Source organism: Fusarium keratoplasticum, chromosome 5 (genome assembly GCF_025433545.1).
Source record: "Fusarium keratoplasticum isolate Fu6.1 chromosome 5, whole genome shotgun sequence".
NCBI lineage: Eukaryota > Fungi > Ascomycota > Sordariomycetes > Hypocreales > Nectriaceae > Fusarium > Fusarium keratoplasticum.
Window position 1 is genome coordinate 1932659 of NC_070533.1, and position 12753 is coordinate 1945411.

The 12753-nt window shown below is 53.7% G+C and overlaps 5 protein-coding genes across 5 annotated transcripts; 2 read left to right on the plus strand and 3 right to left on the minus strand.

Moving 5' to 3' along the window:
• Nucleotides 1-651: 651 nt before the first annotated feature.
• On the minus strand, nucleotides 652-1465 carry NCS57_00723300 (uncharacterized protein; the record flags this gene model as incomplete). The annotated part of the gene is made up of 4 exons (XM_053057089.1): nucleotides 652-780; nucleotides 839-1001; nucleotides 1056-1293; nucleotides 1456-1465. The coding sequence occupies 4 exons, from the start codon at nucleotides 1463-1465 to the stop codon at nucleotides 652-654; spliced, it is 540 nt and encodes a 179-aa protein (XP_052913284.1).
• A 3061-nt stretch (nucleotides 1466-4526) lies between these two features.
• On the minus strand, nucleotides 4527-5578 carry NCS57_00723400 (uncharacterized protein; the record flags this gene model as incomplete). Its single annotated transcript, XM_053057090.1, has 5 exons — nucleotides 4527-4913; nucleotides 4973-5185; nucleotides 5242-5336; nucleotides 5445-5504; nucleotides 5572-5578. 5 exons carry the CDS (start codon nucleotides 5576-5578, stop codon nucleotides 4527-4529), a joined length of 762 nt encoding a protein of 253 aa, XP_052913285.1.
• A 901-nt stretch (nucleotides 5579-6479) lies between these two features.
• Nucleotides 6480-7706, plus strand: NCS57_00723500 (uncharacterized protein; the record flags this gene model as incomplete). The annotated part of the gene is made up of 1 exon (XM_053057091.1): nucleotides 6480-7706. The coding sequence occupies one exon, from the start codon at nucleotides 6480-6482 to the stop codon at nucleotides 7704-7706; it is 1227 nt and encodes a 408-aa protein (XP_052913286.1).
• A 253-nt stretch (nucleotides 7707-7959) lies between these two features.
• NCS57_00723600 (uncharacterized protein) lies at nucleotides 7960-8883 on the minus strand (the record flags this gene model as incomplete). The annotated part of the gene is made up of 1 exon (XM_053057092.1): nucleotides 7960-8883. One exon carries the CDS (start codon nucleotides 8881-8883, stop codon nucleotides 7960-7962), a length of 924 nt encoding a protein of 307 aa, XP_052913287.1.
• Nucleotides 8884-11134: 2251 nt separating this feature from the next.
• Nucleotides 11135-12076, plus strand: NCS57_00723700 (uncharacterized protein; the record flags this gene model as incomplete). The annotated part of the gene is made up of 1 exon (XM_053057093.1): nucleotides 11135-12076. One exon carries the CDS (start codon nucleotides 11135-11137, stop codon nucleotides 12074-12076), a length of 942 nt encoding a protein of 313 aa, XP_052913288.1.
• Between the last annotated feature and the right edge of the window lie 677 nt (nucleotides 12077-12753).

The window sequence follows — 12753 nt, forward strand, 5'->3', positions numbered from 1 at the left end:
CAAGAATAGTTTCTAGCGTAGAAGGATGTTCAAATATGTCTGTCCAGATGTAGTCAAACTTGTTCGTCATATAGACGCCAAATGATCCAAACAATGCCAGCTAATTGTCCATGTTAATCTTCTGCAGCAACCTCACTTCTCACAAGATAGCCAAAACAAGGTAAAGTAATTGTTCATGTTGATTCTTCTGCTCCTGGCAGTAGTTGTATTACAATGGAGCCCAGCCCCATGTTGACCCCCCTTGGAGGAGGAACCCTCTCTCTATCTCTTTGGATATGATGCCCATGCCAGGTTGCAAATGCCATTTCATGGCCATGAATAAAAAAAAAGGTTCATGAATCTTTCTCGGTCGTGAGAATGTCGAACAGAAAAACACACTTGGTTCTCCTTGACCCCCCCCTTTTTCTCCTTGCGTGTATTTCACCAGTTCCCAAAAAAGAAAACCCGACATATAAGAAAAAGAACTCCGTGCAAAAATGTTCCGGCCGTGGGGGTTTATCTCGTAAGAATCGTAGGCGTCAAGAATAGAAAATTCGTGTGAGGCGTTGGGTTGTTGTTTTTGTCGGTTCATTCATGAAGTTGTTGTTGTGTTGCTTCCGGGGTATCTTTGATCGCTTCATCACTTCTTCTTCCCCCCTTCAAGCCATTCGTTCATCGGCGTGCTCGAAGCCAGCGGAGCACGCTTCGAAGGCTGGGGTCTTCGGCCGTCCAGCGGCCCATTCCGTCGTCCGAGGCCTTGAGCTCGGCGTAGATTACTTCGTCGCTGATGGCTGCCAGTTCCTAAACACAGAGGCGGTCAGTTGGGGGCCTCTAAGAGAAACCGAGAAGACGGTCGTACCGTTCGAAGTTGGCGGTCGCAGGCTCGGAGTTGCGACTGGTTTCTCGATGGTGAGCCGCTCTGCAGCACCTGTCGTCGGTATTCGACCCATCGTTGCGCCGCCGCCTGACGAAGATAGATCTTCTGTCCCTCGTGTCGTCTTGCGTACGCGTCCAGGAGAACCCTTTACCACAATGGTCAGCCTCGAAAACCCCTTATCCTGCACGAAAGCACCTACTGCTTGAGCTCGGCCTTCATCTGCTCGTCCTCGCCGCCAGGAGGGTTGGGCACGCTCGTGTCCGCCGCACATTCCAGAATGTGCTGTCCATCCAGTGCACACTGGCGGAGAGCGGCCCAGCCCTCGGTGTAGTAGTCACCCGTGTCCTCAGGGTCGACAGGGGCCGCGGCGATGTAGTACTGCAGCGTTCGGAAATCGGAGAGAACCTCAGCAACCCGTGCTGTGCGATACTCGTTCACTGTGGGGAGACAAGGGTTTTACGTGTCAGTGCTTCTGAGCTGCTGTAGGGAGGGTTGGGGGGGGGGAGAGATGGGATGGGAGGGGCGGCGGTGCAAGGCTGCGGCCTGGGGAACCAATTGTTCTCCCAGGAGAGCCGCCAAGATTGCCGGATACGACGTACATCCGTCCATTGTTATAGAGATTCCGGAGTGGTAGAGAATGTGTAGAGAAAGGTTCAAGAGTTGACTAGGAATGGTTGAGAGTCGTGTGTTGGTCAAGCCAGTAAAGGTCGAGAGATATTCGAAAGGGATATAATTGCGATTTTGTTGTTGCAGGGGAAAGCAAAGTTGGTAAAAGGTCGAATGGTAGACGGAGGAAAACAGGCAAGGAAATGATTATAGAGACTTTGTCATGCCGATCACTGGACAATTGAGAGAAGCCGGTTCTTCAAATGCTGCTTGACTGAACAAGTCACAACACGATTCCATCAACCGACTTGGGCATCCTTTTTGTATATCGTGATGGTCCGTCGAAGGCCTCCCGACGGTAGTCCCCCCCCTTCGGAGAAAAAAAACACAAGGAACCACAAGCCTATGCTCCGGAAAGGGACCCATCTCCTAGAGGAGAGACGACGGCGAGCTGCCAACAGCCTTTCACTCTTTGCACCCCACCAAAACGGGAGCGAACGGCTACTAGGGGCCACCCCCTCCTTAGCTTGGTACAGTAGACACACAAACGAAGACGACACGACATCCATCACAGAGTGTGAGGGACCCGGCAATTGAGCCAGCCTTCCCATGCGGGCCACCAGTGAGAGGGTCGGGAGCGCTGCCTCCACCCGGCGGGTGGCAGGGTCCTATCCAAGCTGGAAAGGAGGAGCTCAAACACACAGACGACCCTGGACGAGCTGTGGCGAAAACCACTTCTGTCGAACCGACGACCGAAGCCTCGCCCTCAGCCCTATCCCACCCCTGGCAGCAGCATAGTTTAATGCAGGGCCCGTAGGATGGGCACGTCATGGGTCATGGGAGGTGTAAGGAATTGGGAGCCGTGAATGGTGGACAAGCCACTCTCCGCGATAGGCCTGCATGTCCGAGAGAGTTTCTGAGGCGTCCTGGAGGCTTCTCCTTGGTTTCGGCCGGCAGATACACCCACAAAGCCTCGTGTCACCAACCCTGGATGGGGATAGAGACGCCGAGACGCGGTGCTGCTTGTCTGAGCCGCGTGGGTCGGGGCCATTTGCGAATCGAAAGGCGTCGATTCCCTTCTGCTTCTTTACAAAGCAGAAAGGGCCGGGCTGTGTCCACAAATCTACCAGATGAGAGATAGGTACCGGACTGTAGTTGCAGGGGTTTCGGAAGAGGGGGGGATTGCGGTCAGAATGACCTAGTACCTAACTTGACAGGCGCGCCCAGTATCGTGCCAAACGTCGCCGGTACAAGTTGAAAGGCAGGGTATGTCGGTTCAGTGCCTGATAGTCCGCAGTCCGGCGCGGACTTGACTGCAAGTGCATGTGCATGTGGTGGTGGTGGTAGTGGTGGGTTTCTGCGGTGGGTGGAGTATTCATGGTAGTGGCGCCGGCTCAGCTATGTCGAGCCACCACTAGTCGCGCCAAAAGAGGAAAGGGCTTGGGGCTCTATTGCGGGATAGTCGGCCGGGCGGGACCAATAGGCGCGCGGATGACGCCAAGGGCAACGGTTTGGGGCGAGCTGAGGAGGGCAGTTTGGAAGACGTTTGACGTATATAATTGGTCGGTTGTGGTCGTGTCGCTAGATCTGGTCAAGCCTACGAGAAAGAGGCCGTCTGAAAACAAGAGGGAATGTAACCCTAGGACACTCAAAAGAAAAATGTAGGTTGAGAGAAATAAAACACTCGCTGCGCTGCACTGCACTGTCAGGGGGGCCAGCAGGCTGAGTCAAATCCATCGCGGTGACACCGATTGTGAGAAATTACAGGTGGTGATGATGGAGTTGAGGGTCATGAATGGAGGCACGAGTGATACAGACAGCTCCCATCACGATGCTGTACTTGCCGAATCGGGTAGGTGTCAGGTGTCCTGACGTCGGCTCAACTCTTGATGCAGGCCTCGTGAGGCGCAGGCTCAAGCGCAGGCACAGACACAGACACAGGCACACACAAGCTCGAGCGCAATCTCTAGATCTCCTGAAACATTACTACACCACTGCATGCATGCATCTGACTGCTTATCATCCATCCTTCTCCATCTTCCAGCTCGGCCGGGTTCTTTGAACAAAAGCCCGAGATCATAATCGTCCGTTCCCTGCATCTTGTCTGTGATCTAGGCTGGTTCCATCGACGTCAAAGAGCCGCCCGCCCAAACTGTGGCGTCACGCTTCTATTGTTTGCATGGCGCCGTTTATTCTTGAGGCCGCCTCTTTTTGTTGTCTCTCAACGTCTTTGCTGCCGCCATTCGCCTCCGCCAACAGTTCGTTCACCCGTTGAAACTAATGTTAGCTGTTTGTACCGTTCGCCTCCCAACGGCCTCATCACGGCTCCCCTTCCCGCTCCCGCTCCCGCTTCCCCCATTGTCTCGTCGTGTGCTTCGCTCTCCTCCTGGATTGGACGTGAAATCTTCTTCTCAGCGCCCCTCGGAGGCTCAAATCGGCGCTTACCGGAGTCAGCCAAACTGCCTCCCAGGGCCCTCCCAGCCCCCAACCGAGAGACTGGCCAGGGCCCCCCTGTAGACAGATCCGATCGACTGGAATGCCTTTCAGATGCTCCTCTTCAAGCCCCCTCAAGCCTCTTTTCGTAACTCACGACATCCATCACACCCGCACCATTTCCAAGCGCAGAATCGACGCCAGCCATCGTCCACCCTGGACCCACCACGCGACTCGGGAGCCCTCCTAGTTCCAAGGTCTCGGGCTGCTAGTCCTTGGCGCAAGGCATACTCGCCCACCATTGGGCTATCAGGCGCGCCCATTCACTTGTCAGTTGCTCAATCCGAAATGAAGACCTCGTCAGAATCTATTGCACATGGTTTGGACGCCTCCCCAGCCAGACACCTTGAACTAGGACCCACGCCAACCACCACGACGGCATCCAAGTTCCTGATCCCCATGATCCATCCCCCTGCATGGCCCACGTTCTTGGAAGCAGCACGCACGTCGTGTCTACTTGCTTGCTGCATTACATGCTGTGAATCAACTTTCTGCCCTTCTAGACCAGGTCCATCGTCCCATTCATCGTCGGCGGCGCTTCTTCTATGATATCATCATTCTCTCTGTCCGCTCAGTCCTTCTCGGCAATAGCTTGTAACCGGTCGTCAATCTCCTCCTCGGTCAAGGTTCTGAACCCTGGGTAGGTTCCCTCCTCACCGTCGGCTCGCGGGCCGCCCACGATACCAATCTCAATCTCCCCCTTCTTGAAATCCATGCTCAGGACGGTGCTCAGCGTTGTAATGGCCAGCTCAACCACATCCTCCCAGGAACCCTCGGCGTGATCCTTGTTGCGCAGCTTCTTCTCGAGGTGGTTCAGCGCTTCCTGCTGCTTCGGGCCCGCCGCGGTGCCCTTGTAGCCGATGTAGTATCCGGCAGGGTCGCACTTGAACAGCTGGGGACCATATTCCGAATCGAGTGCGATCAGCGTCGTCGCGACGCCGTAGGGCCGCATGTATGCCTGGGGATGATGTCAGCACATGATTGGCCACTCTGTTTTGACCGCTAGAGCATGCTTACTCGCTGAGTATAGACCTGGCTGATGTTGGCCAAGCGCTTCGCCAGGGCATCAGCTGGCATCTCGTAGCCGTACTTGTATCGGAACTCTGCCGCCTCGCCCTGGGCCCTTTGAGCAAAAGCTCGGGCATCCGCGATGGATCCTGTAATCACGCATCCGACCGAGGGCGAGATCTGGAAGATGTGGGAGACGGAGGCAGGGTCGATCAGCTTATCCTGTTGCCTGCATCAGTCTTTGATCTGGACATCTCATTCGAACACTTCCAACATACGGGGACCTTCTTCTGGGACAGGACAACGGCGCAGTCCTTGCCCCTCACACCGACAGACATGATGTTGGCTGCTGTGATCGCCTTGAAGGCGTACTCTGTTTAGGATATCATGTCAGTCTCGGGAATAGGCGCTCGTCAACGTCATCGAACAAGGGAGCATCGTGGGGTTGGTTTTGCTCGGGATCGATGGGGGGCTCGCATACCAACTTGGTACAACCGACCATTGTCGGCGAAGATGGTGATGTGTCGGTCGTATGCGCCGGCTGTGATAATTGAAGGTTAGCTGAAGCTCAAGATGGATGGATTGCGGGTAGGTGATAGCCTACGTACCCGACATTGTGGAGGATTCGATGGGTTGTGAAGGTCGGTGTCGGACAAAATTAGACTGCGAAGCTCAAGCAGAACACTACAAGTCCTGGATGAGGAGATTCAAGGTGGATGTTGACGATGTGGTGGTGGAGGGGAGCTGTTGCTGGTTGAGATGGTAGTCGACGCGTTAGCAGGAGCTTGCCTAGAGGCTAGAGCACACGAGGCAAGCAAGCTCAGTGGGAAGGCTGAGTTGATGCCTCGTTGTGATTACTTAAGCCTCAGGCAGAACATTGTAGGTGACAGAATAAAGAACCACAGTCATTCTCATATGTGAGCACCAAGTATCGGGATATAGCATTCCATAACCTTAAAAAAGTGCATTTCATCAATTTTTAATATCCAAAGATCTATCAATTTCATGATATTTTCATCATCAAGCTGGTGGTATAACCAGCTAATAAAAACCATCAACATATAACTCCCCTCTATAATTATATCGTCCTAGCTCTTATCTTATCAGCCACCAGCTCCACTCGCGATATCTTCCAGATCCATTCAGAAAAAAGTTGCAGCCAACAAACATCAAAGGAAATCCGGCCCGCAACAACACGACACTCTGCATATCGACCTTGCACTTGCGCTAGAGGTCCTGCAGCCATTGGCAATTCTTACAAACCGCTTCCTTGCCCGTGTTTGACTGCTATTGGCTCTAATAGGCCAGTGTCAACAACAAGTCCACCGCTCAGCAGCAGCTAGAAGAAAAAATCCAAGACCCCGGCAACCGCGAAAAAAGGTCCAGTCCAGGACGCGCAGAGCAGAGAAAAAAAAAGACTGGCTTTCGAGGTCAGAGCTTGGGTCTCTACGCTGCATCCTCCTCCCTCTCGCTCCCGTTCGTTCCCTAGCTCCTCAGAAACACCATCTCCCACACAATGTCTTCGTCCACAGGGAACGCGCCAGCGCAGCAGGTGCCAGCATGGAAGAGACTGGGCCTCAAGCTCAAGCAGCCATCTGCTGCATCCGAGCCCGCAAGCACCCAAAGCTTTGGGCACCCAAGCACAAGCACCACCCATTCGGCCACAAAGAGAAAACTCGACGCCCCGCAGCCTTCCAATTCCTCCCAGGTTGCTAAGCGACCACGCCAGCATGAGACCACGGCAGACCGGAATGGACAATTAAAGAGGCAGAAGTCGGTCACCTTTGCCGACACACCTTCCAGGAGCACAAACGCCGGCGTCGCCTCCAAGTTCAACACCCCGACAAAGACCCCCAAGCAGAGCAAGGCCAAGAGCAAAGGCCCCGCCAAGAAGGAAAAGCCCCAGGCTCCCACGGACCTCAAGCCTGCCTTGGAGCACCTGAGACTCTGGAAGACGGCTCGCGATAGCTGGAAGTTCAACAAGATCCATCAGAGCAACCTCGTCAAGCACGTTTTCGATGCCGACAAAATCCCCGCCGCCGACATCGACGCCTTCTACGACTACATCCAAGACTTGAAGGGCTTCGTAAGGATGCGCCTGCGAGATACTGCTCGGGAGATTAGGGACCAGGACCAGTCCGAGGGGGCAAAGGCCTTCCCCGAGGGAACCAAGGATCTCGAGGCCACTCAGCAACGATATGAGACGGTACTTGCCAAGTATTTGGAGAACCAACCCGTAGGGACCAAGAGGAAGGGCTTCACAGAGGTTGACTACCTCTCTGATTCAGACGATGATGCCATTATTATCCAGCGGCTTGTCAAGCGCATGAGAGCTGAGCTGATCCTCGAGGAGCTGTCCGACAGCGATGACACCGAGACCAGCACGACATCCTCTCAAACCATCACCGCCAGCGACAACAACGCCACGACGACTACAGATGCTGATAAGCGTGTCAAGCTCAATGACGGCACTGGAAAGCGGAAGCGGAAGTTGCGTGTCAACATGGACGACAGCGACACCAGCAGCTCTGAGTCGGAATCTGACTCTGACTCTGATTCAGACGGCGACTCTGATACGAGCAGCAGCGGAAGCTCGTCGTCCGAGTCCGAGTCGGAGAATGAAGGTCCTGCTCGGCCTTACCGACGTCCAGGTGAAGAGGACTCGAGCGACTCTTCATCGTCTTCAGACGACACCAGTTCGGAGGAGGAGGACTCGAGCGAGGACGAGTCAGATGATGAGTGAAGAGTTGATGATACCAGGACACCATGCCATGATAATGAGGGATGATGAGTGTCGGCGTGGTGTGATTGGACAGGCTGTAACAATTATGTTTGGATACCAGTTCCCTGTTAGATACCCGCGGAACCTGTTTGTCACTCTGCTTGTATAGTGGCTTAGTTACTTTTTGGAAAAGATGGAACATAGATGGATGCTCCAACGAGCACTTTGATAACGGGCTTGCATGACGCACCTGGCATTTATTGTATAAGTGAACCTAGCTGTACAGTTTCGTGAAGCCCTCTGCAGGCGGCTGGAGCCAGTTCCTCTCGTCATAGTCCCTCTCTTGCCCCTCGATGATGTGGAATGTGTAAATGATCCTCCCCTTCTGACTGGTATTCCTCTCGCTCTTGTGCAGCAAGTTTCCATGGATAAGAACCAGATCGCCAGCCTTGACCTCTCCCGGGACGTACTCGGCCTGGGATTCCGGCGCAGCATCTCCATATCCTTCCTTTGCCGGGAACCGCGGACCGTCATTGTCCACCATCTCGGTACCAACATTACCGGCCTTTCGTACCAACCTCTTTTCGACAGGCGCCCAGCGGTGCGATCCAGGTAGGAAGCTCAGACATCCATTCTCAAGCGTCGCGTCCTCAAGAGCATACCAAAAGCCCACAGCCGAAGGTGGCTTCGTGTACAGGAAAGTCGAGTCCTGGTGAGGAGGCACGGCACCACCAATCTCTGGCTGCTTACAGATAACCATGCTCTGGAGACATCGCGGATCCTTGAAGCCGAGGCTCCGGGCGACAGCGGGCGGGCTGACGCTACCGGCGTCGTGGTCAAGCAGACGGGCAAAAGGCGGCGACAGAGCGTGCAGATAGTGACCGATCTTGTTGACGGCCCGGGCCTTGGGCTTGACGAGCTTGCCGTCGTCATCAAAGGCGTCCTCTTCGAAGAAGAAGCGGACCTTGTCGCCAGACGTGAGGAAGTAGTCATCACCGACGTGGTCGCGCTTCTCGCCGGTTGAGAACCGGGTCAAGGGGTGGTCCTCGAGAGAAAAGGAGTCGAGGAGGCGATGAGTTTCGTCTAGGAGGGAGGTGACGGTCGAGCTGGAGAGGGCTCCTGGGAGGATGAGATACCCATCGCGGTTGAAGGCATCAAGCTGCTCGGCCGAGAGTCCAGGCGTTGATTTGGTTGCCATTGTGAATATCTGTTGATATACGCCGTGATGTTATAAGTCGAAATGGGGATTTGGCGAAAGCAGTAGGCAAGTGTTGTTGATAGATTTGTAGGTGCTGAGATGAGGTTGGCGATAAGTGAAGTTGATATCTTTGATTGTGAGTGGCACAAGGTGGGGGAGGGGTCAACCCCGCCTGCATCATCACTTGGATGCCTCACACCAAGGCAAACAACGTCGAGGCCTCCCAATACGAAGCTATATCTACTCACACTAGTACTAGGCTTCGACAAAAGCCTACATAGCAACTTGGTGAACAAAGGAGGCGTCCAGTATGATGCACATTCACAATCTTCACTGACCGACCTAACCGTAAGATGGAGAGTGAGAAGATACTCTATAGGCATTATCCTGAATATTTGATCTTCTCATCCTAAGCTAGGATTATAAGAGTCAAATGGAATGAGGAGACGCTGGTAGATTTACCCAAGGTTAACCTCGAAGGCATGCCAACCAAGCCTGAAGCTGTTCCCGTCCTGTTTACTCCACATCATCAAGTCCGCCATCCTGCTTGTGCATGTTCTCATCCCCTCCAGTGTTAGGAGCGGCCTATGGTGCCTGAATAACACCATGTAAAGACTCATACCATCGCACCCAGGCTATCAGGCCATAGGCCATGCCCTCCAATCTCTCCACCCGATCCGCGATAGCTCTGGACTCAGCAGCACCCGACTGTAGTGCACTGGTGTCTGATCGTAGTTGGTGAAGGGAGTCGTTGATGGAGGAGACTGCTGTCTCAAGGTCGGTCAATCACTATTTTGTTGTTAGTATCTGGGAAGCCACATGCGAAAGATGAGATAATACTTACAGGACTCATCGCAACCATACCAAGGTTGAGAGCAGTGGCCTGCGCGTTGGAGCTCTTTTGTGGGCAGCCAGACTGTAGGTGGCCAAACTTGTGACAGTAGTGGCACTTCATCTCGTTGAGGTCTCTCTTCACCTAGGTACATAAAATGTTAGACAAAACATGAGGACAAGGCGAAAGGACATACATTGTTGGTGGCGGGGAGAGGGCATCCAAAACAAAACTCCAAAAAGAACCAAGAGGAACCAAAAGAACCAAAACACAAGGTACCCCGAGCCAGAAGACAGCAAAGCCACAGATATCGAAAGGAAGAGATGTAGCGGGTCGGTTAGGAGGATGAGTTGGATGGAAGATGGTGGGGATGAAAGAGGAACAGAGGAGGGGAGGGACGAAGGTCAGAGGAAAAGTTGTGTGCCCCTAAGTCTTGGGATCCCAGGGCAAGACACAACCTTGCCCGCTCCTGGGTCCTAAGACTTACCTAAAACCAAGGTATCTAGGTTAGAACCGAGCCTCCCTCACTTTCCCAAGTAGCATCGATGACGAGAGCTGAGCCAATGGTCCACGCATCTATTAGCTGGCGACAGCGCCTTAAACCCTGCGACTGAAGAGAAGGAAGGGGATACTCTGATCGGACCAAGGATACACAACTGCGGCTAGCTAAAAGAAAAGGCCCTCAAGAGGAGCAAGTTGACAGTTTTTCGAAGTGTCTACGACTAGGTTAGCGATAGGACTACCTAGTTATCAAGGACGATCTGCTGTACATAAACATGAGCCATGACATGAGCCTCGTCGCCGAGCTCGCCCATAGTCCGAGCTCGAAGGGACTAGTGACGGCGGTCGCTGCAGAGAGAAAGGCGCAAGTGTAGATACCAAGGGTGACAACTGCGATGATGAATGTCCAAGATCCATCTGAACTCAAGTAGACAGGGTCTTTTCAACGGCATTGACCTTTCTAACTAAAGTGGCATGGCTGGCGGGAGCATGCATTTGGTACACCAACTTGACTTTAACATCCATCATGCCTTTGAGGCCAACCTTGGGCAAATATCTATCAGCGTCTCATCGCACTATTTGACTCTTGTAATCCTAATTTAGGATAATTCCTATCAGTACCCTTAGAAGAGGATAAGCTAATGCCTTTGACCTGGACTAGCTTGATGTCTGTAAGCTTGAACAAAGTGAAATAACATTATGAGATGTGTAATTCAACACAGGATTGAGAGGGTATTGTATCACATTCTTGGTGTAAGTGGACAGTGCGCCGCAGAAAATTGCACTGTCATATTGAAGTGGGTCTGAACTTTTTTTCGTGATGCCTCTAGCTCGCCTTAAATCTTTCACGACGCCAACTCTCATCACCGTGACACGCTCTTTCTTCACCCTCATACGTGGCTCTACGGGTGAATCAACATGGCCCCTATCGAGGAGACTGGCGATCAGTTCGCAGTCCTCCCCATAAAGATCCCAGCGACGCCATCCTACCCGGAAACGGCCATCCACGAGATCCGCGTCCGACGAAATGCGCCCAAGATCCCAACGCCAAACGACTCGCGAAGTCTGTTCCTGAAGAACATCCCCGTGGACAGCACAGAACCCCACTTTCGCGCTGTCTTTTCAGAGCTCGTGGGCGCCGGGCGCTTCGAGAGCATCGCCTTCGAGGACGAGACCCGGAGGGCGCTCCCAATCGATCCCGCGCAAGCCATAAAGGTCGCGGGCTTTGCGCGCAAGAGGAAGCGCGGTGAAGTCGAGGCAGAGGAGCAAGACCGTGAAGAGCAGGCGGCTCAGCTACCACAGATCTGGACTCGTCGAGTGCAGCGAAGCAGTAGCACAGCCATCGTGCTTCTCGCCGACGACAAGAGTGTGCAATTGGTGCTCAAGGCCATCGCAAAGCTTCAAAAGACAAAGAAGTACCCATCATGGGGCAAGGGCGTGTCTGACGACGTCCCGGCTCTCGGGTCTTCATGGATTGCCTCCCATCTACAGCTCTCTCGTGTCGACAAGCCAGCCACCCAGAAGGCTGTGCACGCCTTCTTCAACACCTTCAACCGCAAGGAGAAGGAAGCGGCTGAGCTGGCCAAGCGCCTCCGCAACGAACCTGACGAAGATGGCTTCGTGACAGTGACGCGTGGCGGACGAGCTGCTCCAGCTAGCCGCAACGAGGCCGAGGAGGCCAAGAGGCGAATGATTGAGAAGGACAGTAAGAAGAAGTCAGAGATGAAGGACTTCTACCGCTTCCAGATGAGAGAGAGGCGGAAGGCTGAGCAGGTGGCTCTGCTTAAGAGATTCCAGGAGGATAAGAAGAAGGTGGACGCGATGCGGGAGAAGAGGGGGAAGTTCCGGCCTGAAACATGAAGTCAATTGAGTCGAGAGAGAATCAAGTAAGTCAGCCCGGTGTGTTTCTTGTCTTTTGACTTGCCCTTTGATCCTTCATGATGACGTCGCGGGGCCATCGAAGCATGAGGGGAGTTTGAGGCAACTCGAGCTCCCCTCTGGATGCCGAAAAAAACCGCGATATTTTAATCTTCTCAACTTGTCTGAAATCTTTTCGCTTTTCTTCGCTTTAGTGCCGGCTTTTCTACCCTGATAGGAGCTAACTCGGGGGCACAGCAGAAAACCGGCTTGGTCGGTACCGATGCTCAAGTCAAGTTGCCTGGTGAGCTGCATATGTCCTCTGGACGACGACTCGGTTCCATCTGCATGGTGAGAGCCGCGCTGTGGAGAGGCAAAATTTTTGACTGAGATGCCTCCACTACGGATGGAGGCAGAGACGAACTCCTTTGCCAGGCTTCTCCTCAACAACCAAGAAGAATCCTCACGACGGCCCACATGAGGGGATTCCAATGCTACATAGGGGTCCAGGAGCCCCAGGAGCCCCAGCAGCCCTAGGTGGGGAGAAACGGTTATCAGGGTAACCCTTGAGGCCGTTGAGCCGTTCCGGCAGCTCGGGTGTTAGCCTTGAGGCTCGTGTGGACCCGTCACGATGACAAGTGAGGGGGAAGCTTCGATTGGATCCGACGATTGATCGGGCA